The sequence below is a fragment of the Monodelphis domestica genome, chromosome 3 (assembly GCF_027887165.1).
Source record: "Monodelphis domestica isolate mMonDom1 chromosome 3, mMonDom1.pri, whole genome shotgun sequence".
Classification (NCBI taxonomy): Eukaryota; Metazoa; Chordata; class Mammalia; order Didelphimorphia; family Didelphidae; genus Monodelphis; species Monodelphis domestica.
In genome coordinates this window covers 123,744,550-123,771,134 of record NC_077229.1, presented here as the reverse complement: position 1 = coordinate 123,771,134, position 26,585 = coordinate 123,744,550, and the positions used below count along the sequence as shown (strand labels likewise).

Below are 26,585 nucleotides of genomic sequence, written 5' to 3'. Positions count from 1 at the left end.
AGCAGCTCAGAGGCTTTCCACCTCTCATTCTAGCCCCATCTTTTTGTTTATAAAATCTGAGATCACAATTGGCTTTTGTAGTAGCTGTAAGCTGTCAAAAATCATTTATTAAATCCCTTATTATATGCCAAGCACTAGGGATACAAAGATGGAAGAATCAATTCCTACTCTCAGGGAGATTGGAGCAAAAACAGAACTTTGCCCCCAACTTCAGTCTTTCCTTCATGTTATGGCATAATTATTGCTCCTTTTGACCCTAAATGTTCAGTGTATTTCATTATCCATGTATGTGCATATTTGAATTTTAGGTGATGTTGAAAACAAAATAATTTATCTCAAATTGACAAATAAAACAGTGCAAATCATATAAGATATGGCAAAGTATTATTCTTCATGTTATAAAATTTAAATTTGAAGGAGACAATGAAAGTCAAAGTACCATAAACTGACTTTTCTTTGAAACAAAGTTCTGATGTGTAGCATGTCCAAAAAGCTTTAATGACTTAAAATTGTACTAACACTTTTGGAGCACCATATATAAAGGTCAAGAGATTAATACTTTTTAGTAGAAGGATCCAGGACTAGCTCAACAATCTTCAATTCTATTCCTGGCCATGGAGTGTGAGTCTCTTACAGGGCCACATTCTATATACACACTTTTTTCCCCAACCTACCTAGTCCCCTCATCAGAATCCTAGTAGAGTCAGAGAGACTGAACCCCACCTACTGGGCATCCTTCATAATCACCATTTCCTCAATTGACCTGGCAAGAGAGTCAAGTCTCCCTGGCTCTGGCTGTGTCACCCAAAAGTTCAATAAGCCATTCTGAGGCCCAAGATGCAAAATGGCAATCGTACTCATTAAAAACTAATTGATGAAAAGCAGCCAGGAAGATGCAGAGGAAAGAGACAGAGGGCCCTGTTGCCAAGCAACAGAAGCCTTGAGAGGAAGGGCCATCCCTGTCAAACAGGGCAGTAAACAAAGATGCCAGCTGGTTTTCTGAGTTAAGGCTGAGATGACATTTAGGTGAAGTCACTCGGGAGCCTGGTGGGGGTGGCATGAGGGAGGGGGTATCAGGGGCAGACTGGATGAGCAGCTCCAGATGGATAGCTAAAAGGAAGGAGTCTACTTTAATAGCCAAACTCAAGATTTTGGCTCTTTCTCCACCCACCCTGGATAGGGGGTAGCTGGCAGAGTTCTGTGGCTTTGATGACTGCCAAAAGATGACACATACTGTGGGACCCGCCTTGGAGCAATTAAAAAACAACCCAAACTCCAAAACAACTTTGGAAAGGAGCAGAGGATCCTGGGCAGAGCTACCTAGAAGAAGGGCAGAATCTGCTCTCTCCTAGAGACTGGCCAAACCCCAACTATCAATGAACATTTTATTTATCAAATGCTGGAAAAGAATAAGAGAACCTGGCAAGAGCCCAAGATTCAGAGTCAGAGGACCTAAGTTCAAACCTCAGCTCTGCCACTTCATGTAACATAGAAACTCAGACCTGGAATTATGACAAGAAAGTGGGCATGCTAGGTTTTGACCTCCAAAAAGGGAAGAACCTATGACCTAAATAATTTAACACCAGTATGTGTTTTCCCTGGCTGTCCCCCAATGTTTTGAATGCTCACTCCCTCCTCATCTTTGCCTGCTGGCTTCAAGTCCCAGCTAAAATCCCGCCTTCTACAGGAAGCCTTTTCTAATCCCCCTTAAAACTAGTGCATTCCCTTGCCTGATTCTCTCCATTTAGCTAGTATAGTATCTTGATACATAGTTGTTTGCATGTTGTCTCCTCCATTAGAATGTTAGCTCGAAACTGTTATTACATGTAATAAAAATCTTAAATTAAATTAAAAAATAAAAATAAAATCTTAGAAAAGAGAATGCCTTGAGGTCTCCTGACCTTGGTCAGGAGAGACTGTCTTTTGCCTTTCTTTGAATCCCTAAGGTTTAGCCCAGTGCCTAACCTAGAGGATACACTAAATAAATGCTTATTGGCTTAACTTATTGGTACATAGTAGATCCTTTATAAATACTTACTGACCAACTCTCTGGGTTCCTTTAACCATTCTTCATATGGGGCCCATTCCCCCTTCACCAGGGCATGAACACATTGTATTCTCATTTTTCATATTCTGATTCTGGGCCTCCATTTTTTATCTCTCAAAATAAGGAAGATGAATTCAGTGAACTCTTGAATCTATGATCTTGCAGGGGAAGCCCTGGGTTCCCCAAAGCTGATCATTAGAATTCTAGCCCTTTATCAGAGAGGGAAAAGGAGAGGCTTCTTTTTGCTTAACTATATATATATATATATCCACTATAGAGGGCCACAGAGACCAGTCCCTTCTGGTCCCCTTCTCAGAGAGACAGCTTCCTCGACAGCAGGCTCCCCAGCTGGCCCCTACATAAAACACCTTCAGTGACACCCACCACAACTCTCCAGAGTTGGCCAATTCTGCATGGGGCTGTTCCAATCACTAGAGAGTATTTCCTCATGCTGGGTCCAAATCTGCCTCCCTAAAACTCCCACCCACAATGCAAAAGCAAATAGAACTGGGAGAATAATTTACATTATAACCATAATTATGTAATGGAAAACAAGATGAAAAAACCCTCAATGCAATGATCTATGTGATTTCGGAGGATGGCTGGCAAAGCACATTTGCTGCCTCTTGGCAGAGGGTGGACTACACGAGTGGACCAAGGCATACTCCGGCACTTATGGATAATGTGTCGATTTGTTAACTTATTCCTTTGTTACAAGGGAAAGAGGAGATTGCCACTGGGATGTGACAAGAGTGACTTTTTTTTAAAAAAACCTTACTTTTTGTCTGTGAGGTAGAAAAGCAATAAGGGATAGGCATTGAAGATTAAATGACTTGCCCAGGGGTCACATAGCTAGGAATGTCTGAGGTCACATTTCAACCCAAGTCCTCTTGGCTCTAAGTCTGGAGCTCTATCCACCGACATGGGTAATTTTTTTTTTTAAGAGCATCAATAAAACAGTCCATCAAATAATCCTATTTTGCCCTCAGGAATCAAACAGATTAAATCTATTCTTCAAAAACAAATTCAAATATACCCTCTAAGTAGCATTTTTCCCCTTTAGATTAAGCAACTTTTGTTTCTTGTATTCCCTCCTCCCTGGGCATGATTTTTAGTTCCTCCATTCCCCTCTAAACCTCTCCAGGCTTATCTCTGCCCAGGCTGTACCCGGAACTCATCACAATACTCCAGATGTGGTCTGATAAAGGCTGAGAACAACAGGATTCTCACCTCCCTCTTTACAGACCCTGTTCCTCCTCTTTATGGTCTAGAGCTTTTAAAGGAAAGAGAAAAAATACTTATAGGAAAATACAAATTGGCTTAATGTTTTTTTTTTTAAATAGTGGCACATTACACCTACTCTTTCTTCATCTTCCAGATCTTTCCAACACTCTAGATGATAACACTCTTACTCTATAGCAGTGCTATAATTACAGAAAACTGAGCATTACGTACGTACCACAGCATCCACCGCAGGTGAATTGTCTCCAACCACTAACAATGCAGGGCACCTAGGTATGATCAGAGAGAAGGAAATAATATCAGTCAAAAAGGACCAGCAGTAAGAAACACCAGACTCCTCTCTTTGTATATTCTATCTCTCCTTACAAGCCAACCTCATTTCCTTTTTATCATTCCTTCAAATACTTATTGTTCTCTTTTTTTTCTCTTCACCCTCTTCTGCCCATCAAAATCTACCCCTAGGAAAAGTAAATTTAGAAATCTTTTACACTTTAGCATGAATATAATTTCAGAGGACTTTACCAGGGACATCTTCATTTTGAGTTTTCTAGTAATGGAATATGAGGTTTTGTCTTATCGAAACAAAACGAATTTACCCAAAGAGATCAAAGAAAGATAAAGACGAAACTCAAGAGATTTTTAAAAATGTATGAAAATATATGCATATCTATTTTTATTTCTACAAAAATATTTATAGCAGCTCTTTCTGTTTGTGGTAGTAAAGAACTAGAAAATGAGGGGATGGCTTTCATTTGGAAAACGGTGGAACAAGTTGTAGTCTACGATTGTGATGGAAAGATTGTGCTATAAGAAACGATGAGCAAGATGGGAAGATTTATATGAATTGATGCAGAGAAACAGTGAGCAGAACCAGGAGAACACTGTACACAATAATAGCAATATTGTAACAGTGATCAACTCTGACAGGCTCAGCTACTCTAATCAATACAATCCAAGTCCGTTTCTGAAGAACTCATGATGAAAAATGCTTTCGATCTCAGAGAATAGATGCAGTCTGAATGCAGATCAAAGCATACTTATACTTCATTTTTGTCTTTCTTTCTTCCCTGTCTGTTCTTTTTTACAATATAACTAGAGTGGTAATATGTTTTACATGACTGCACATGTATAATATATTTCAAAGTGTTTACCTTCTCAAGGAAAGGGAAGGAGAGGGAGAGGGAATTATAGAACTCAAAAATTATGAAAAATAAATGTAAAAAAAAAAGATGAAGTAGATTTAATATATTCAAATCTGGAAGCTAGGTCGTCTAGGCAACCCTGTAAAAATTTACCAAGTAGACAACTAAGTGTAAGTCCAGCCCAGTACCTATGTGTGTACAGAAGGAATTAATACCTCCCTGGTGGGCACTGTTCTGTTAGGATTAGCTCCAGAAAAAGCCAGTTTTATCCTACACCATCTTGGCAGGTTGGAACTTTTCTGTCATTTGCTGTTTTGACCCTAAGGGGATGATTTCCCTCTTCTGGGCTACTTTTTTCAATAATAACATGAACAGAACGGATAATTTATGTATAAAGAGGTTTACAAATGTCATTTTGGAAGGGAGATCAAGAATTCTAGGCAAGGTTCAGTTTGCAAACAGACATAGGAAAAGACAGCCACTTACTGTAGAGTGACAGCATTGGTTCCTGGGAGAGGACGCTCTATTTCTAGATCCCGGCGACTGTGGAAATAAGCCAAAGTAATTAACAGATGCTGCCTCCCTGGGGCAGGAGAAAGATCAATGGCATGAAGGACCTGGGAGCCAACCTCCTCCTCCCTTACCCTTTAGGATGACCTGTCCCACTCAATATGCCACAAACCAATCAACCTGGGGGTAGGGTACCAGACCCCAGAGCCTTCTTGGCTCCACTAAGCTATGTGGAAACATGTCTGGGGAAAACCAGGGGCTGCCAAGAGACCAAGGTATGGAAGCTTCCTAGGAAACTAAGAGAATTATTTCTTAGCTGCTTCACCCAACGTTTTATAAGGAGAGAATACTTTCTCTCCTTATGTGATAGCCTTGGATGGAAGGTAGGAGGAAAAATTAAAGATGATATTGGTTTTGAAGTTCTGTCTAAACAGAATGAGGAGAAGGAGGTTGATGCTCATGATGCTCTTCCCTTTCCTACTACAAAGTCACCCTAGACCAAAAGGGTGGGGACAGGGAAGAAATGACCATTTTTAACATCTGATAAGCAAACTTCAGGTCATGGGCTTCAATGTCCCCAAAGGGCTAGATGATCTCTAAGGTTCTATTCCCACTCTAAAATTTTCTGTTCTAAGATGCCTTCTGAATCTGACATTTTGTACATAACATTCTAAGATCTTTACTATCTCTAATTTTCTAAGTTCAAAGGTACTTTCCAACACTGAAAGTCTTGAGATGGCTCTTAGTGCTAATTAATATTCCATGCCCAAAGGGTCCTTCTAATTCTAACATTGAGCCTAACATTTTATATTCATAGGCATTTCCCTTCTCCAACATTCCAGAGTCTAACATTCTGTGTCCTATTTATTAGGTCTCTTCTATCTCTAACAGTCTATATTCTCAGGTCTTTCAGCTCCAATAGTTTAGGATCTAACATTTTATATTTAATCTCTTCTAGCTCCCACATTTTAGGTTCTAACATTTTCTGTTCACATTTTTCTTAAAGCTCTAAAATTTTAGGTTCTCACATTCTCTTCCAGCTCCAGCATTCAAGGTTCAACATTCTAGGTCCATTGATCTTTTCTTTTCTGGCTCTAACATTCTAGGTTCTAATATTTTGTATTTATATCTCTCTTCCAGTTCTAATACTCCAGGTTCTAATCTTCTCTGTCTAATGTAGGACACACTTAATAAGGTATCTTCCAGCTTCAACCCTGTAGGTTCTACCATGTTATATTCACAGGTCTCTTCTAGTTCTAACATTCTATGTTCCACAGTCTGTTCTAGCTCTTGATATTCCATGGCTCAGAGATTTAACATTAAAACTATTCACTCCAGGTGGGCAAATATTTTCTAAGGTCTTTTATATTCTCCTCTGCCTTGGGCACACTGCAGATATTGAATGAATCTATCTCATGAGCAAGAGATCAATCCTAACAACAAAGACAAGTAGGCATTATCCTATATATTTAGAGCTGTTGGGAACCTCAAGGCACATCAGGGCGTACTGCCTTATTTTCTAATGAGAAAACTGAAGGTCAATGAGAGGAAACAACTTAATCAAGATCACAAAGCCAGTTTACCTGTTGTAGGAATTAATGAAGAGATGGAGATTGCTTGGGTTCATGTCATTGATGATGTGATGGCGGTAAGTATGTACCACCTCTATGTTGTTCTGCATTTCTTCCTGTAATTAAGAGAAGGGAATGAGTGGAAAAATAATGATGAATTCTTTTTCTAACAGACTATACCAACAGGAAAAATGGGAATAGACAGCCATAGTCAAGTTTGGCCCAGATAGGAAAAGGTGCCAAGGCATGGTTTGCCTGGGATACTAAAATGGTGGTCCAAGTGGAATGGGTGCTAGATTTGGAGTCAAAATCCCATTCAAAGCCTCACAGTGAAATTGCCTAGCCACTGGGAAAAGTCACTATGTCTCTAAGCCTTGGCTTCCTCATCTGTAAAATGGGTATGATAATATCCTTAACACTGACTTTCCTAGTGGAATTTGGGGAGGAAAGCATTTTGTAAACATTAAGGGACTATTTTGGAGCTAGAAGAGACTTTGGGAATCATCCAGTCCAAATTCCAGGCCCAGAAAAGGAAAGTGATACAAATAATTATAGACAGAATCAGGGATAACCTTCAGAACTTTTGATTCCTGGCTCAGTCCTCTTTCCACTGTACTCAACTCTGCCTTCTCTGCTTAAAAGCCAACAGCACTACTGGAGCACAACACTTTTAAGTAACTGAGCAGAGGGCAGGGGAGGAGCATTCCAATCCACACTAAGATTAACCCCAAACTGGCATAAACCCAGTTTCTTCCTTGTTTCTTCTTGTTGATGTTGGGGTTGGGCCATTCACTGGCCAAACAAGGGCTCAGAACTGCATCCCTTTGGATTGGGGGGGCCCTAGGGATATCGGGCATGGGGTTGGAAGTATACTTAATCAGGAACATCCAGGGTTAGAGAAGGGGAAGGCAGAGACACTCATCATACTGAGCTAGTGCTGTTGTCAAAATAGAGTCTGGGATTACTTAAGGAGGGGGAAAAAGGTCAAACAACTACAAAAACCACTAGAAGAATTAGCCTGCGAGTAATCCTCTGGTTATTTTAGATCAAAACCAAGTGGCAGAAATTGGTGGCCAAGGAGTAGGCTGTATGTGGGGACCCCTCAGCTCATAGTTTGGATAAATGGTCTCATATTATGATTGACAGCCAACAACAAGGCTTCATAATCTGAGATACATCTGCAAGGCTTTCCCAACAATCAAAGCTTCCCCACAACAGAATGGGCTGCCTCAGAAAAGGAATGAGGTCCCTGTCAACAGAGATTCTGAAGGAGAATCTGAGCGATCACTAAAATCATGTGGGACATGCAGCCTGGTGAGAAACAAGATCACTTATCAAGCACATGGTCCAAGGGATGACTGTTGGGCAGAGAAGACTCCTGAGGTCTCTTCCAAATAAAATTTTATAGAAAAAGCATGCAAAAGCATGCAAAGAAATGCATGCTTTTGAGTAGGTTTTCTAGGTCTCTGAAAATCCAAATTCTATTAACCCTAAAAAAAGAGGCTTCTGTTCTCTTCTGTTCTCAGTAAAAAATTAAAAAATTAAGAGATGAGTTACTTTCAATGAGACAGAAATACAGATACCAAGGTTGGCACTCAAGATGGGGAAAAGGGGGATTCTCCCTCTCTTCCCCTTCAGAATATAAAACCTGAGTGATGTGAGAATTTATTTTTAACATACTGTATTAATTCTATATTAGGGAGAATTTCTGAGTCAGATTTTGGGTCTGGCTCCATCCAGTCTATAGATTTTTGCATTCTCTTGGGAATGCAGTCCATTCACAGAATCTGGGTAATAGGAAGGTTTTGCAATGGTTCTTTTCTGGTATACATGACCTATCCACCTGTGGAGGTGAGGAACCGTGGATAGCTTGATGGATCACCTCTTAATTCACTATCCACCAATTAGAAATATCTTGGGATGTTCAAGAGCAGGGCTGAATAACAAGTTCCTCAAAACCTACTTATTAAGCTGCCTGACCCAGCTTCAGGTCCCTGGTCATTCAAAAGGGCCATGTCTCTTTATCAGTTACGGTGCTGGCCTAACTAATATAAACAAGATATAATCAATAAACTTAAAATCTTACCCAAAAATTCAATCTAGAGATAATTTTTATCCTAATAACAGCAAGGTCTCAATAGCCAGTTAAAATTCTAAACTCACTTACTGGCAAAATAATTTGCACATCAGTATTAAAACTCTTACCTTCTGTCTTAGAATAGATACTAAGTATTGGTTCTAAGTTAAAGAGTGTAAGTGCTAAGCAACTGAGATTAAGTAAATTGCTTGGAGTCAGAGAGCTAAGAAGTGTCTGAGGCCATATTTGAATCTTGGAACTCTCCTCTACAGATTTGGCTCTCCATCAGTATGGACATGGGGATCCACAGGAATGGAATAGTGCATATAATGTCAGGTTTTTTTTCAGGCTATTGCCAGGGAATTTTTTTTTGTTCTCTCTTTTAATAAATCATTATCTAAGAAATAGCTCTATGAGAGGGCTGAAGAGAGATTTGGAGGGAAATCTAGGTGTCTAAAAAGATATCAATAAAGATCTACATAAAAAAACAAACAAAAATAGGTGTGAGAAGGCTGATACTCACACTTGAAAGTCACACCTATGAGCCAGCATCTGTAGAAATATAGCTTACTTCTGTAGTGGTTACCCTCCTGAAGTCTACTTGTGGCAAAATCATACTATGTGGATGCAAGGGAGAGATGAATATTCTCCTTGGACCCCAAAGGGCCTGAGCTGGAGTCACACTTTCTCTGCATGTGGCTGCTGGGCTCTGAGAGGTGTAATTTGTCCTTTGGTAGATTTGAACCTGGAGATCAGGGTTGGGGCTGGGTCCTAAGAATGTAAGAGTTGACTAAATGACTCACCTTACCAAACAGATGAGACACCACCATATCAGGAAGAGCCTGGGTCCACCCAGAGATCTAAATGGGATAAATCAAATCAAAAACAACAAAATGACAAGAGAGCCAAGTCACTGAACTGTTTGAACCTTCTGACCCAGTGATCATGGAGGTCATGAAAGAAAGGTTGTTTTACTAGTAAAACAATCATAACACTCTATGGCAGAAAAAAACAAAAAAACAAACTAGAAATAAAGGGGAAGATCTATTGATGGGGAAATAACCTCAACAGATTGTAGAATGTGAATGTGATAGAATGCTATCATTTTGTTTTGTTTTGTTTTTTTAAACAATGACTAAAAGGAATTCTGGGCAGCGTATATGAATGGGTAGAGAACAACAAAAGAAACCAAGAGAATTAATTGTACATCACCGAAAGCAGCTAAACTCAAATTAATGATAATGAACAATCTTGGTTCCCTCCCCTTGGTAGTGGTGGGCAACTATAAGTATAATAGATATTATTTAACCTATTGCATGTGACTATTAGTTAGGTTTTACCTAACTTTTTCCTTATTACAAAAGAAAACTGACTTTTTATTATTGAAACACTTACCTTCTGTCTTAGTATTGATCTAAGACAGAAGATGGGCAAGGGATAGGCAATCAAAGTTATGGGACTTGGCCAGGATCACACAGCTATCTGAATTAGAGAAAGTCTCTGAGGTGCTATGAAGCACCCCCAAACTAATTAAGTTGCAGGGTTCTTTCCACTACACAATACTGGACTGGACATGGCCACAGTGATGTAATTCTGGAGGCCATCCTATCCAATCCCTTCCTGAACACCAACCAATTCTTCTTCAACATTCCCAAGTCATTCTTCTTCTAGTCCCTGCACCCCTGCCTGGGTGCGTGAGGGACAACACAGATGAATTCAGGGTCGCAATTGCATTAAGCCTTGCCTGTGAGATGACTTCACTGGCTTCATGTCACTTGATAGCCACCCCAAGTTTGGCAAAAACACATTTTCAAAATGAAAAATCAGAACTACTCCCAGACTGAAAGGCTGTGCTGTATATCCCATTTCATCTGGAACAATTTATTCTCTCCTTGGCAAAGATGAGAGATCCTTCCAAAAAAATATATTTTTTTAAAAACCAATAAATATCTAGCTAAGAGTTGCACGGGTCAGTGCCGGCCCAGAGGGCCCCTTGTTGCCTCGGGAAGGGGCCAGTCTCATAGATCGGTGCTGTCTGAGGCTATTCCCACCCACATTTGCAGAGAGTTCCCAGCTCTGGGGCTGCACAGGCCAAGGAAAATGCTTTTTTGCAGGAATAAAACAGAGCTCAAGGCGCTGCTTCCTATCAGGGTAGAATGCAGCTCCCCGCCTACAGATCTCCTTACAGAAAATACACTCCACATTTCCAAAGCCATGTTTCTTTACCTTGGTCGCTGCCCAGTCCATCCACCCTTCAGCGCAAGGGTTCACATTGATGAGGACGAGTCCTTCCACCATCTCTGGGTGGTTTAGCTACAATGGAAGGCAATCGAGTCAGCCAAGCAGAATCACTGATTTATAGCTGGAAGAGTCCCACATTTAAAGGCTAGAAGATACAAATTTCAAATCCTTGCTCTGCTAACTATGGCTACTACCTGGGTAATATCGAAGTCGCCTCTCTAGATCTATTTTCTCATCTGAAAAAAATCAGTTCATCTGATGTCCCCTTTTATTTATAAAGCCTACGATCTCATTTATCATACAGCCACCAAGGGTCAGAGATGGCATTTGGACCCAAGGCTAGGTATTACTTTCTCATTTTATTACAATATATTTATTGCCTACCCAAACAATGGCAGAATGTTAGAGCTAGAAGGCAATCTCAGTGGCCATCCGAATCATGTCATACCCCAAATGAACCCTCACTCTATCAAAGCTAGCCAGTGTTAGTTTGAAGATGTCCAAATGAGGGAGCATTCATAGTCCCAGCAGATTTGGAGGCTTCCACCTGCTCCTGAGAAGGATTGCTAAGCAGAGATCCTAGATAGAGACTGCTCATCTTTTTTCTTTTCTACTTTAGCCTGTAAATCCAACCCCTACACACACACACACACACACACACACACACACACACACACACACACACACACACACACACACAAAAAGCCATTTAGTTCAATATGGAGCCCATGGCCCTGCTCCTATTGGACTCAAATTGGAAACTGAGCAGAGAACTCAGAAATCTTGCTGGCTAAAGCCAAGGGGGATGCATTTCATCTTTAAACAAGATTCAGTTGTTACAGAAAGAGTCACCCCGCCCACTGGAAGTAGGGCATGACAGGATAACGGTCTATCTGTGGTCTAATGTCACTGAATGAGCTCAAACTCTTCAGAGGCTGGGAGACTTACAGCAAATCGAGTTAAGATGTACGCCCCGGCTCCAGTTCCCATTCCAATCACGCTTTTCAGTCTGGGGAAAGGAAAAAGTGCCCCCAATGAGAGTGAGAACACCAGCTGTTAAATGGGACCCAGAAACCCACCCATAATCAAAGCCCCGTTTCTGCTCCAGTTACCTGCCCCCTTCTGATGAGGTCAGATTTATTTCGAGTTGACAGCTAGCTCAACAGCCACAATGATGTACTATCAAAATAGCAAAACCCTCTCCTCGCCCCCAAACAAATTACTGCTTTGTAACCAGACAGGGGAGCATGACCTCTCCATCATGAGGGCTTCCTTCATGCCCTTCTTTCCCTGCCTCCCAAGTCTGATATTTACTGGAATGACTATCACAACATAGCATCTTCCCATTCGGGAAACTTGGACTTTGCCCTTGCCAGCTTTCCTATTTTCCTGCCACCCCTCTCCCCCCCTCCCTTTCTGAGGAAAGGACTGTGACAGAAACGATGCAAAGATAGCTCTTCCTGAACAGCATTTCTTTAGGATGGAAAATAAGAAAAGAGAAGAAAAGTAAAATAGGAGGGCAGATACATCAAGGGATTTACACTCAAAGGACAAATATGCAGAAGGTATGGGGTGTGAAGGCTAGATGTCAGGAAGGTTCCTTTAAGTCCTTTCTGTTCTTCCAGTTTATCTGCCTTGTAATGGCTTCATTTTCATTCCTACTGAGTCTTGAATCAATATGGTCAGGTCTTTCAATCATTTTTTTGCTTTTGCCTTCCTTTCAACCCCTCTTGCCCTCCTGGCATGTTGCAATGCCTAGTGCAAAGCAGGCACTTTGCTTTGGTTAATTGACTGGACACCTCTTGCTTTTCTATAATCTCCACTCCTATGCTCTGAGGTGTCTGGATCCAAAGGAACTTACCCAAACTGTTGGAGAATTCCAGGAATCATTTCAGCCAGTTGATCCATAGAGGGATACATGTACCTATGGAAAGAATTAGGTCCTCTAATTACAAAGCCCAGGCACCCAGATTCACCCCAACTGGACTGTTTTTTTATCTATAAAATGAGCAACTTGAACATGTTTCCTAAGGTCTCTTGTACCTCTAAGACTTTGATCCTGATCTTAACTATCCGTATGCAGAACCAGAAAAATCAAGAAATCAAAGTCTTTCTTCAAAAGTTAGCATCGGTCAGTGTGGACCTTGGCCATATGGGGTCGTAAATAGAAGTCTTACCTCCAATAATGAAGGTTTTCCCTTATATTCTACAAAATTCCTTGGTCTATCAGTTTTGTTCTTGCCTTTGGGGATTAAGTAGTTCTTTGGATGGGGTAGGACTTTTATTATATGTTAATTTTATTAAAATCAAGAGGTTGATGTAAGAGCTAAAAAAAAATCTTAGGCTGTGGCATGTCAAGGCTAGCAGATCTCAGTTTTTTTGGGGGCTTAGAACACATTTATATTCTTAAAATTGAAGACCTCTCTGAAGAGTTTTTGTTTTAAGGGTATTACTTCTATACATACTTATCATATTAGAAATTAAAACAGCTTATTATCATGAAAATAGTTACTAGTGGGGCTGCTAGATGGCCTGCATACTTACTCAGGCCATTCTCCCAATCCCCTCACATTACCAGAAGAAATTACAAATCTGGAATCAAAGAATGTTGTCCATCCTTCAACCACTTACCCCACTGGAAAGGATGCTGCCCCATCCTGCTGCCCAGGGGCATCCACATGGCAGACAGCAAAATGCTGAGTGATCTCCTGCATGTCCTCTGAATTGAAGAGAGGGTTGTAGCAGGTTTTGTCTGCAGAATGGAAAGAGAAAAGAAGAGGAGAGACAAAATGAATTCATGTCATCTGAGGGGTGCTTTTCTTCTTGTTCAGACTATGTAAAATGAGTCTGAGACATATTCATATTTCCTTTTTATTCTTTCCCCCACTCATTTAATTTATAACAACTGAATCACAGAAATCAAAGCCATGGGGAAAGAAGGCCTTAGAAAGAATCCAATCTAGCCCCTACTTGAGTAATTTTGCATAATCTCTAGAATTGGGAACATGCATGCCCTCTTAGCACATAGTCAGTACTTTTAAAATGTCCATTTTATGCATTTCCTCAAAGGCTTTATTTGAAGGGAATTCACCATTTGAAAGCAGTTTATTCAAATGCTGGACAACTCCAATTATTAGGAAATTCTTCCTTGAATTCAGCCAAATCTGCCTTAAAAATTCTAAATTTCCACTAACCAGACCCAGATCTGCTCTCTCAAATCAATATTTGATCCCTCTTCCAAATGGCACCACTAAGATATTAAGAGCCAATAATGAGAGCTAACAATTACACACAAAGTTTTCAAGTAGGATTTTACTATTGATATTCTCTCATTTAGTCCTCACAACTATCTCAGGAAATAAATATTCCATTTACAGATGGGGAAACTGTGGCTGAGAGAAATTATAATGGACTTGCTGGGGTCAAAAGAGTATCTGATATGGGACTCAAAGTCAAGTCCCCAAAGCCCAGTATCCTATTGATTGCCCCCAGTAGTTAGTGGAAGATCAAGATCCTCCATGTTTCTTCATCTTCCAATTCAACAGGCAATAGATTTGGAAACTAGGCTCATCCAAGGGGCAAATCCAGTCTGTCACAGTTTAGTTCAAATCTGGCCTCAGATACTTCCTAGCTGGGTGACCCCCACTGAGCAAGTCACTCAAACCCCCATTGCCTAGCCCTACCACTCTTCTGCCTTGGAACCAATAAACAGTATTGAGTTTAAGAATCAAGAAGGAAAGGGTTTAAAATATAAAAAGAAGTCATGTTAGGCAAAAAGAAGCTCCAGCAGATGGAAAGGCTTTGAAGATGGCCCCAATGACAGACTGTGCTTCTATGTTTGGAAAACCAGCCTAGGTGAGAAGTCCACTCATCAGAAGGGCAGCCATCTGAGGGTGATGTGTTGTTTTTTGTTGGGTTTTTTTTTTATTTTCTCCCCAACCACACTAAAGAGGGTCGTTGTCTAAAATGATGTAAAGAGAATCCACACCAAAGAAATCACGGATCCCAGAAGTATGATAATTCAATTAATGAGAATATTCCATTTCTCACTACCAATGAGGTTCTGGCATACAAGGCCTTCACAAAGTGATTCCAAATTACTTTTCTAACATATACATATCTTACTACCTTTCTCACATACTGGTTGTTTCCCCAACTCCTTCCTGCCCCCTTGACCTCTCCTTCCCATCATCCCATAAATCTATGCCTTTTGAAAGCTTAACAATCCTATAAAAGAAGTGCCACCCCTTCCTTGAAGTCTTTCCTGATTCTCTAACCCAAGGACCACCCAACTCTAGCTTCTAGGGGACCCATGAAAAGATTTTTTGAGATCTGTGAGCTTGGAGAGGGAAACAATCACATCTTTATTTTACAAATATCTAACTGAGGTTTAACACTTCCTTTAAATATTTTTCTTCATTCTGAGCAGAGGGTCTAGCTTTACCAGACTGGGCTCCATGGCATGAAATGGATAGTAAGAACCCCCACCATAACCAGAAATGCCTATTGCACTCCCCCTTATATCAGCAACTTGTAGACTAGGGCTGGGGGCCTGTGCCTGTAGTCTAGTGTAAAATAGGGGCAACTAGGCAGCTCAGTGCACATATTCTTGATTTCAAATCTGGCCTCAGACACTAACTTAACCTTCTGCCTCATTTTCCACATGTGTAAAATGAGCTGAAGAAGGAAATGGCAAACCACTTAAGTGCCTGTCAAGAAATCAGGGTAACAAAGAGTCATAAATGACTGAAATGGGTAAACAAAATTGATTAATCTAACGTTAGAAAATAACAAACTACTTCAGAATCTTTGTCAAGAAAACTCTAAAAGGGGACAATCATGTCTGAATAATTGAATAACAAATGGTATAATGGAAAAAAGACTAGATTTGGTTTATCATCCCAGCTAGCCTTCATGTTTGCTAGATGATCCTTAAGCTCAAATTTCTTTGGACTTCATTTTCCTCATTTCTGAGATGGGGATAGTTGTATTGCCCCAATAAGATTATTGTGTGGCAACAAGGGAGGTTAGTTAAAGCAACATTACAAATGGTGATTATATTTTATTATTAATAAGTTATCTATTGAGTTGCATTTGAACCCCAGCAGAAGACAGAGGGTTTATTGTACTCCCAATATGGCGACCATGCAGTATGAAACAGACAATTCAATACAGAATACCAGGAACTCTAAGCCACACCATCTGTGACACTGCTATTCTAAGAAGATCAGATTTAGAAAGAAGGCTCGGCAGCAGAGTAAACACCGAGACTTCCTCTTATTCCACTCTCCTTAGTGAGGAGGTACACATAAATAAGAAAGAGTCCTCAGATTCTCAGAATCACAGAATCTCTTAAGAGTTGAGTTGAAAGGGTCCTCAGTGGTCATCTAATCTAACCCCCACAAGAACATGAAGAAGCCCGCCCCCCCAACCTTCACAACATCTCTGACCATCTTGTGGACAGCTCTTGTTAAAAAAAAAATGGTGTTCTTGAAATCAAGCCCAATCTGCCTCCTTGCAATTCTGAACCCACTATTCCAAGTTCAAGAAAAGCAACAAAATTAATCTTTCTTCCCCAAAACAGCCCTTTAAAAATTTTGAAAGCAGGCTTATAATGCTTTCATTTTACTTCTTTTTCTCTAGACTAAATATCCTCAGTTTCTTTTACTTATTCTCATGACAGGATCGAGTCCCCTCATCATTCTGATTGCCCTTTCTAGCTCATCAGTATCCTTCCTAAAGATCAGTGTCCAGAGAGAAATAAAGACATTCAACAGGGTCATAGGATTTACAGCCAGAATGAATCCTAAGGATGATTAGTTGTTAATTTTATAGATAAGAAATTTGAGACTCATGGTACAACAAGAAACATAAACTAAAACTCTTAAAAACTATCTCCAGAGATTGATTTTGGGATAAGAATATAAATGTATTGATTAGATCAGGTTTATTGGTTAGGTCAGCTTCACAACTGATATTTAAGTGATAGATCTGTCTCCACAATCAGATGCAACCTGAGCTAGGTCAGGAAACCTAATTAATAAGATTTTTATGAGCTCATCATCCAGCTCCAACCTTGACCTTCCCCAAGACATCTTTTATTGGTGATAAAAGAGCTGGTCCATCGATCTATCCACCTCTCCCCATCCCCACAGGTGGTCAGGTCAGATAACACTGGAAAAAAATCTTTATCTCCTCTTCATTAACCAAATTCTGCTAAAAAGGGATTCCTTGGGAATCCCAAAGACAAAGAAAATACAAAAAAAGCAGCAGACTCAGTGGTATCTCTGACCCAGATCTCAGACAAAAGAATACACAGTAATTATCCCTAATATAGAGGAATTAATATAGTATATGAAAAATAAATTCTCACAACTCAAACCTCTTAATGGATACCAAATCAATGGCTTCCCCCACCCTCCCATATCCCATTGCCTCTCCTATAGCTTGCTCTCACCAGAGTAGTCGATCATCTCTCAACACAGGCTAACATCTTTCCTGTTCTCTAAGAGACTAGCTGGGCAACTTACGATTCATGCCAATGTCATGATACGTGAGGATGACAGGACGGTTTCCTTTCGGCGTTCCACATACGGTGACATGGACAGAACCATGTAAAGTCTCAATGTCCTGTTCCTGTGGGAAGAGCACAGAAAATACTTTTCACTAAGAGTTCATATATCTCCACTTACTCTTGGACCAGGTAGTTTGGGCTGCTGTTAGCTGAGTCCTAAGAAAAATTTCCTACATTCTTTGCCCACACAAAGAACAAATAGAAATCTATTCTTTGCCCAAGGGACTCAGTTTTTCTCACTGTGCAAAACGGTAACAATTGTGATCAATGCCATGTATCCCACCCAATTGAGTCACCCACAATCTTCCAGTGTCATCACCCTCTGCCTTTCCAGGCCAGAGCTTCATCTCAGAACCAGCCTTGGGTCTTACCTCCAGCACAGGATCATAGATCTAGAGCTGGGAAAGACCTTAGGGTCATGTAGTCAAGTCCCCTCATTTTATGGATAAGGACACTAAGGCTCCAAGAGATGAACTTATTCCCTCTTCATCTTCACCTCTCTCTGGGATCTTTGGTTTCTCTCAAAGCTCAATGCAAGAACCATTTCTCCCATGCAGGTCTTCATTGCCTTCTCTTAGCACTTATTGGCACCCTTCCCCCCATTATTTTATATTTATTTGGTATAATGAGAGTGTGTGTGTGTGTGTGTGTGTGTGTGTGTGTGTGTGTGTGTGTGTGTGTGTGTGTGTGTGTGTGTGTTCCTCGATGGCAAGCACTGTTTCCTTTTTATCTTTGAATGCCAGAGATTTAATACACGTTTCCTGAATGATTCATTCATTGCTCAGTCACACAGGTGATTGCATAGTTGGGCTGTAAGTCTAAGTCTTTTCATTCTAGATTCAACACCACGCCATGTTGGGGACTAGATTTCATGTCTTCTGACAGTTAAGTCTACCACTCATTCTACCATACCATACTGCCTTGAACCATCATCATCATCATCAGTAACAATTTTGTGTTTCTAATCTTAGATTGCTCAGTCAAGACAGTGGTTTCTACCATACCAATTGTACCAATATTACATCTTTCTGATCCTTAGGTTTATTAGGATCAGGTTGACTATCCTTCCTCCCTAAACAATTTATTAGTAAATCAGAATTACTACTTGCTAGGCACTGCTAAGCACTGAGGATACAAAGACAGGCAAATACATTATCCCTTCAAATCCAGCCTCAGAACCTTCCTAGCTGGGTGATCCTGAGACAGTCACTTAATCCCACTACCTAGCCCTTACAGCTCTTTGACCTCAGAACCAATACACAGTGTTGATTCTAAGAGAGAAGGAATGGTCCTTGCCCTCCTGGAGCTTACATTCAAATAGGGGAGACAGCATGCCAAGAGTTATGGGCAATACAAGGTAAGTAGAGTGCATTGGAGATCACTGAGAGAGAAGGCACTGGCTTGACTGATGGATCAGGCAGCCACTTATGGGGGACCCACCACCCAAGCCACACTGTCAATTTCTAGGCTGGACCCAGCACACCCTGTCATGGTTCTGAGCCAGATGCTGGCACAATGGGCTCAGTGTTGGATCATGATACTCTTCATTGTTTCCTGACTTCCAAGAACCCTCCCTCCTGCAGATGTGTAGGCTATCTCCATCCAAAAATAGAACACAAAGCCACACCAAAGAGGATTTTTTTTTAACTCTAGAGGGTATGGCTCCAACCTTAGTAAAAAGAACCAATGTGGTTTGGTTTCTTAACTTTACAATGGAGATCTCAAATGACATGATCACTATGGTCCTCTTTTGATTCTAACCCAATTTAATTCCAACATTTATTAAGTATATACTGAGTAGTAAATGCCCTGGGCCAGATGCTAAGGCTACAGAAACCAAAAAAATTTTCCTTATTCTAAAACTTAACTTATTGTGGGGAAGGGAGTTAACAATATGTACACAGGTGAGTTACTATGTAGAAGGGCCAACAAGGTGGCTCAATAGATTGATTCAAGCCTAGAGACAGGAGGTTCCGGGTTCAACTCTAGTCACAGACACCTCCTAGCAGTGTGACCCTGGACAAGTCACTGAACCTCCATTGCCTAACCCTTACTAGTCTTCTACCTTGGAACCAATACACAATATTGAATCTAAGACAGAAAGTAAGGGTTTAAAAATTTTCAAAAGAGGAAGGCAATACCAGAAAAGATTTCCCTCAGGAGATTGAACTTAACCTAAGAAGGCTGAAAAGGGGACTGTATTCTGAGAGGGGGAGCAGGATCCAGCAGTGCCTTCAAGATCAAACTCAGGGGGAACAGCCCTATAGCACTAAAAACAATTCCTCCTTACACATGCCTTAACCACATGTTCCCTACTCATATTCATGACCCCTTGAGTGTCTACTCTCTCCATCAAAACTGGACAAACTTGTGGGAAGGCATGTCCCAAGTTTATGTGGGACATAGTCTACTGCTAATTTCTTGTGCCATTTTTAGTAAATGCCTTTGCTTTGAGTTAATCGTGTTCTTTGGCTGAATACTAAAAGGTAAGCATCACCAGTGGGGTGATAATTAGGAATTGAGATTTTAAGTGTATATTATCTTGAGACCCAAGTTCAAATCTGGCCTCAAATACTTCCCAGCTGTGTGACCCTGGGCAAGTCACTTTACCCCAACTGCCTGGCCCTTATTGCTTTTTTTTTTCCCCTCAGAACCATTACTCAGTATCGATTCTAAGACAGAAGGTAAGATTTTTTTTCCCCCAAGTTATTACCTTGAACCATAAGTCATCTGATGACCATAAGTCATCTGAACTCTGGGGAGCCTCAAGGAAACATTCTACCTATATATGTACATAGTATCACTCTTATGACTAGATGGTAAGCTCTTCAAGGGTAAGGTAGAGACTCATTTTTGTCTCTTTATCCTCTAGCACCCACCACACATTAGGAATGTGCTGACTGTTGAATGACCAATCATCCTCCTGAAAATCAGGGCTAAGAACCATTTGCAAAGACATGGGCATATAGCTGCATCCAAAACTCAACCCTGAGAGCTGACCATAGACTCAATCATGAAGAATTCATTCACATTTGGGAGGAAGAGAAAGAAATCAGAGTCAAAACACACTCCTTTGTCCAAGTCTACAAAGGAAAAGTAGGTTTGACAGAATCCTTCTCCCAACCTCCACAACCAAAGAGTAGACCCAAAGGAACAGAGGATGATAAGTCCAGTAGGATCCTTGTTTTTGAGACCTTAGATTTTAGGCATGTTGGCAAAGCTGATAACACTCCATTCAATTTTTCTTTTGTTTCATCCTGGTGTCAAGGTGACAAGTGGAATCCAATTAATTTCAAAAATTGAAACTACAGCACTTAGTTTATAATGCATTTTCTTTGAGTTGGGAGAGGTGGATATCATTCCACTTTAAGGGCATAAAACTTTCCATAATGCAATCAAAATTATAATCAGTAAGGATTCATGGAAAGGCAAATTAAAAACCAATCAGAAACTACATAGTCTAACTCTTCAAAACGGGTGAGTCAAAGAACAAATCATAGAAACCGGCACTGATTTCATTAAAGAGAATGATAATGAGGAGACAACACAGCAAAATTTACAGGACACAGCCAAATCATTCCCACTTAATAAGTAAGGAAGATTGAGAGGCATTACAAGGGTCCCAAAGATAATCTTGACTCTGACTTTTATATAGATCTTCTGACATCCTGTACTCATGATCATCTCTCCTGCTGGGGCACCTTTTGTCCTCCAGTGATCATCAACTACTATTATTCAAGAAGCAAACCCCTCACCCCATAAGGGAGGAGAGAACAGCACAAAAGATTTAGAGAAACTCAGAACTAGGGAGGGAGTCTGGCACTGGGAAAATGAGATGGGACCACAGATCTTCATTCTAGTTTTGGGAGAACTTGAACAAGTCACTTTACTTCTTAGAGTCTGTTTCTTCTGACAATTAAGGGGACTCAGTACTAGATCCCTAAGATATTCCAATTAGACGTATGACAGGATAATTCCAAAGGTAGAAATTTAATTGTCTTATTTAACTCCTTTGTAAAATCCTGGAAATGAAGTTTAGAGAAAAGAGAAAAACATATATATCCTTTTCTATCCTTTCCCCACCTCCAGGAAAGAAAAAGAAACTTGTATAAATAAGGGGTCATAAAAAATAAAAAAGTCATGGGGCCAGAGGAAAGTGTCTCTTCCTTCAATAAGGAATCACAGATTCAGTCAGACCTGGGATCTGAAAGACAAATTCCCACATGACCAGTCGATTGTTAAGAACTAACAAGGGTCAGGATCCAGCTCCCCCTGAGCCCATGATGCCACACTGCCTTTCTACAGTCCTATGTACTTGACCAGTATCCTACTTAGGGAAATAATTAGAATGTAAGCTCTTTGGGGGCTCTGCCTTTGTATCCCCAATGCCTAGGCTCAGTGTCTTGCTCTGTTGGTTTTCAATAAAGATTTGTTAAACTGAGTCAAATCACTTATTCCCCACCACCTGCCCCAAAGTCTCTTATTCATACTATGGCTATATTAATGGTCCCCATAAAAAGTTCCAAAAAAAGCCCCATAAAAAGATGAGTATCACTAAAGTAGCAATGTGGCAAGGTAGATAAAGAGAGCTAGACCCAGAAATAAGAATTGGTTCAGTTGTTTCTTTCATGCCCAACTCTTCATGACCCCATTTGGGAGACAAGAAAATTCCTGGGTCCAAATTTTGATTCAGACACTTAAGTCATATAGCCCAGAGCAAGTCATTTAAATGTCAGTCTGCCTCAGTCTGTTCAAATGTAAAATGGGGATTACAGTACTTACCCCTCCTAGGGATTCAAGGATCAAATGAAATAATATTTGTAAAGCACTTTGCAAACTTTTAAAGCACCATCTAAATTCTTGGGTTCCTAGAATTGTCAAAGCCTTATAAAAGGTTTCTGGTATGGTAAGAGGATCTTTTATGGAAGCTATGGAAACACAGGAACAAAAGTGGCATAGGATGAGAAGGGACAATGAATTGAACATTGTAGGAAAACTAGGGCAATAAGGAGGCAAAGTCAATAGAGCACCAGGCCTGGCATCAAGAAGTCTTCGGGGGTTCAAATCAAGCCTCAGACACTTATTAGCTGTGTGACCCTAAACAAGTCACTTAACCCCTGTTTACCTCAGTTTCCTCATCTATAAAATGAACAGAAGGAAATGGCATACCACTCCAGTATCTTTGGCAAGAAAACCCCAGATGGGGTCACAAAGAATCAGCCACATTTAAAATGACAACAAATCTAAATTTCAGCTCCTAAAATACCATCTATTATGTGAGTAACATTAGATTATCTTGAATATTTCCTCTTTCTGCTCTAGGATTTTGTGATTCTATACAACAAAAAGGAACAACTCTCTCAAACCAAAAGCAAGCAAATAGAGCAATTTTCAAAGAAAAACCCTATAACTTCCAGACTCAGTTTTCTCATTTGAAAAATGGAGATCATATATTACACTACCCACCTCCCAGGGTTGGCATTAGAGCAACACAATATTGACAAAGCACATTTAAAATCTTGAAGGGCTATAAACATGCTGTTTATTCTTTGAGAAATTCTAGCTATTCTTTAAAGTCCTCAACAGTTTGATTTCACATCATTTTGCCTTCTTAATTACACTGCCTTCTCCATATAAAGTAAAACTAATTTTGGTCTATCCTTAGAAGATATTCTATGGCATCCTACCTTCTCATTTTTACTTATTCTGCCTTTCCCTATGAATTAAAAAAACAAGAACATTTATTAAATGTTAACCCTGTTTGGAGCACTATCCTAGGTCCTGGGGAATACAACTATAAACTATAGAACAGCCCCTGCCCTTGATGGATTTTTGTTCAATTACAAAAAGTCTTGGACTCTCCCAGTTAAATGCTATTTTTGCTATTCAAGAGCCATCTCCAAATTCAATTCCTAGGGCAGGGATAACTTAACTTCTTCCCCCTTCTCTCCCCAATGTAGCCTGGTGAAAAGTATGGTCCTCTTCTCCAAAAGATGTTTTTAAATGCATATAATAAAATGCATGGGATTACAAAGGAAACCACAGAGGTAGCAGAATTTTCTTGAAGATCACAGACCAAAAGTTAAGAGTCTGCATTCCAAAGAAAATCTTCCTTTATCTTGAATTAAAAATAATCTTTTCCTTTCCCCAATTGGTACTCACTCATGTCCTTGTGTTTATTTTGTGTCGGAATTATGTGTATATTGACTTGGCTCTTTAACTAAACATTCGGCTCTTTGCAGCCAGGGAAGGACCCCATCTAAGACATCGATTTCTGAAGTGCTTGGGACAATGGCCTCATATATACGAGAGACTTCATAAATGTCCACAGAATGCTGCTTGACAAGCTCCTCTGTATGAAGTAGCGAGTTCCTCATGACTAGGTCTTTGAGTGAACCAGCCCCTGACAGCTAGGAATTTCGTAGAAGGGTTCTTTTTTTAGGTACTAGAAATAATCTCAAGGCTTCTTCCCCGTTCTCATATACTGTGGCTCTCAGCAGTGTGCAGTAAACTTTTCACTGTGTTCTCATACTCATTATCCCAAGTGAAGCCTCATAATAGATAATAATAGGAGGCATACACTTTGTAGTTCCTAAGCTGTACAAGTATAAAAGCTAAAAACATCCCTATTCAAATAAAGGGAGTCTCAACAATGACAACCCGCCCCCCCCCCTCCCATTTACCAAAGAAAAACAACCCACATAAGCCCAGCAGCCTGGAGTATCAATGCTGGCTCCCATGAAGGGCCCCTGCCTCCTGCTCCAAAACTATCTGCACCAGACCCCTCTAATAGGGAGGCTTCCCAAACTTCCTATGACCTCTAGCCTCATGCATCCGTCCAGTCAATTCCCAAGAGCCGCCTTTCGCTGGCCAGAAGGCATGTCTGCATCCAGGCTACTATGAGGGTGGCTGGGAAATAAAGACAGAATTTCCTTTTCTGTCATTTCACCCCATGGCCGGCTCAGCCCTCATGGCCCCTAAGGAAAACTGGCCACAAAAACCCCACAAAGTCTGTGGTCAACTGGAGCACTTGAAAACATTGGCTGTTCTGTTAAATTTGTAGGGGGTGGAGCATGGGACTGAGAAGGGAGGATGTGGAATGAGGAGTGAGGGCCAGAGTAAAATTTCCCTTTTGCAAAACAAATCCCCAAAATAAAACTTAAAAAATAAAAAAAAAAAAGTCCACACTCATCTGAAGAGATTCTAAATCACTCTTTCCTCCATCAGGTTTACTTAAAAACTCCTCCAACAAAAGCAAAGGGTCTCTTTCTGCCACCACCATGGTGGCTACTCCTGGGGGATCTTAGAGTAAAAGTCTGCTTACTGGGAAGGAATTGTTGGACCAATCTTGATGCCAGGCTGCTCTCTTGCCTGGCTCTAGCCACCATGCCAAAATGAATGCCCATCAGACCTTTCACACCGGAAGTACCCTCTGCTCTTGCAGCTGCCTCCTCTTTCTCCTCTCACTGTCTGGTTCTTCCCAGAACCGCTATTTTAAAGTGGATTTCCAGGTCAGCCATGTCCACATTGATCTCCAGATGCTCTCTACCATGTCCCCCTCTTAGAATTTTTTAGCTTTCTTTGATGAGCTAGCTGTCTTCTGTTATTAGAATGTAAGCTCCTTCAGGGCAGGGGAATTATTTTTTCTATTTGTATTCTCAACACTTAGTGTAATACTTGGTACAAAGTAAGTGCTTAATACATGCTCAATGACTTGATTCTTTTCTAGGATAGCACATATACACACACACAAAGAAGGTGACAACAATTAAACAGGATCTCAGTCTATTGGATAGAAAGTAATCTCTCCCCTTCACCCCTCCCCATCTCAGTCTCTGCAAATGCCAAACAAATCAGGTTTGGAAGACATAGGTATTGCCAATAGTGGAGGACAAGTATAGTGGGAAAATCAAACCAGGCCTCTAAATCAGTGTTATTTCATAATAATAATGTTAATATTTAATAATATTAAACATGTTATTGTTTAATGTTTTCCTTGCCTCATATTTTTTAGAAGCCAACAAGCCATAGGAAAGTAGCCTTTCCTAAGGACTTGATAAACAGAAGATTTCATGAATTATGTACATTAAATCCGCTTCTGACATACATTGTCCTAGATAATGCTCATCCTTTATTAATGTATCACTAAGGTCTCTTCTAGTTCTGTGACCTGATATTTCTGTGACTGTGATTTCACATGTTGTCAATATCCCCATCAACACAGAACACATCCCTTTGACCCCATAAACACAGATCACAACACAGAACACATCCTTTTTCTGTTGCCATCAATACGACAGACAGCCCCCATTCTCCCATTCTGGAGTAGACAGGACTTCTAAGTCATTCTCATAAAAATGTTGTCACTGTTGGCCAACTTCTTGTTCTAAGACTCGCCAAATGTAACTAGGCTGTGTCCCCAGATGACACACAAATATGCAATTCCTTGGATATAATCTTGAGAACCCAAGCTCACTTTAATGCCACCATGAGGCACTGGGATTCAGAGTGTTCTAATAGGGAATAAACATCCTAATAGGTAAATAAATTATTTTAATGAAGCAATGAACAGGGCTGTTGCCCAAAAATGAGGAGAATGGGAAGCAAATCACAAAGAGATCCCTAACTAAGCAAGGTCAGATGGGAATCTCTACTAAATTTCAACATATTTAAATTGTAATAGATGATATTTGAGGGTGTATATTTGATGCTATACTAGATAACTAATGGATCAGTAGTTTTCTTTTTACCTAACCTCCTCCCTTTTGTACCTCCCTCTCTTCAGAAGCCTTTCAGCCTCATCTCCCCCCTTCTTCAGTCTCCTTCAAGTCATTCAGTGTGAGCTGTGAGGTTTCAATGAAATAGTTCTTTATCTTCTTTGTCAACGAAGGGGTTTATTTGGGGAAGACAGGACAAGAGTGGAGGATAAGTTAAGAGGGTTAGAGGTTTCCCTATTATCTACAGTGGATCTTAGGTTGGAGGATATTGAGAGAAATGGCAATTCAGTCACTAGCATGAAACAGCCAGTCAAAGAGAGATATAAGGACTATTGTCCTTCTGCCTTCAAATCAGCCAGGTCACCTCCAACTTGATTATCCCAAGTCCCAGAGATAAACTCAGCTTCTTCCTTCAGGTCAGCCAGAAAGTCCAAAAGCCTTCAAATCCAGTCAAGCAGTTGGCT

At 40.4% G+C, this 26,585-nt stretch overlaps 1 protein-coding gene across 2 annotated transcripts in view; it reads right to left on the bottom strand.

The window, feature by feature from the left end:
- NDRG1 (N-myc downstream regulated 1) overlaps positions 1-26,585 on the bottom strand; it is a 72,205-nt gene that overhangs the window by 12,905 nt on the left and 32,715 nt on the right. For both annotated transcript variants that reach the window (XM_007488363.3, XM_056823035.1), the window contains exons 4-12: positions 17,361-17,466; positions 13,462-13,582; positions 12,692-12,754; positions 11,779-11,839; positions 10,816-10,902; positions 9,393-9,449; positions 6,525-6,628; positions 4,918-4,974; positions 3,507-3,558 (exon numbers count right to left, since the gene is read on the bottom strand). In XM_007488363.3, coding sequence (XP_007488425.1) covers positions 3,507-3,558; positions 4,918-4,974; positions 6,525-6,628; positions 9,393-9,449; positions 10,816-10,902; positions 11,779-11,839; positions 12,692-12,754; positions 13,462-13,582; positions 17,361-17,466 — 708 coding nt within the window. The remainder of the gene's footprint in view (positions 1-3,506; positions 3,559-4,917; positions 4,975-6,524; positions 6,629-9,392; positions 9,450-10,815; positions 10,903-11,778; positions 11,840-12,691; positions 12,755-13,461; positions 13,583-17,360; positions 17,467-26,585) is intronic.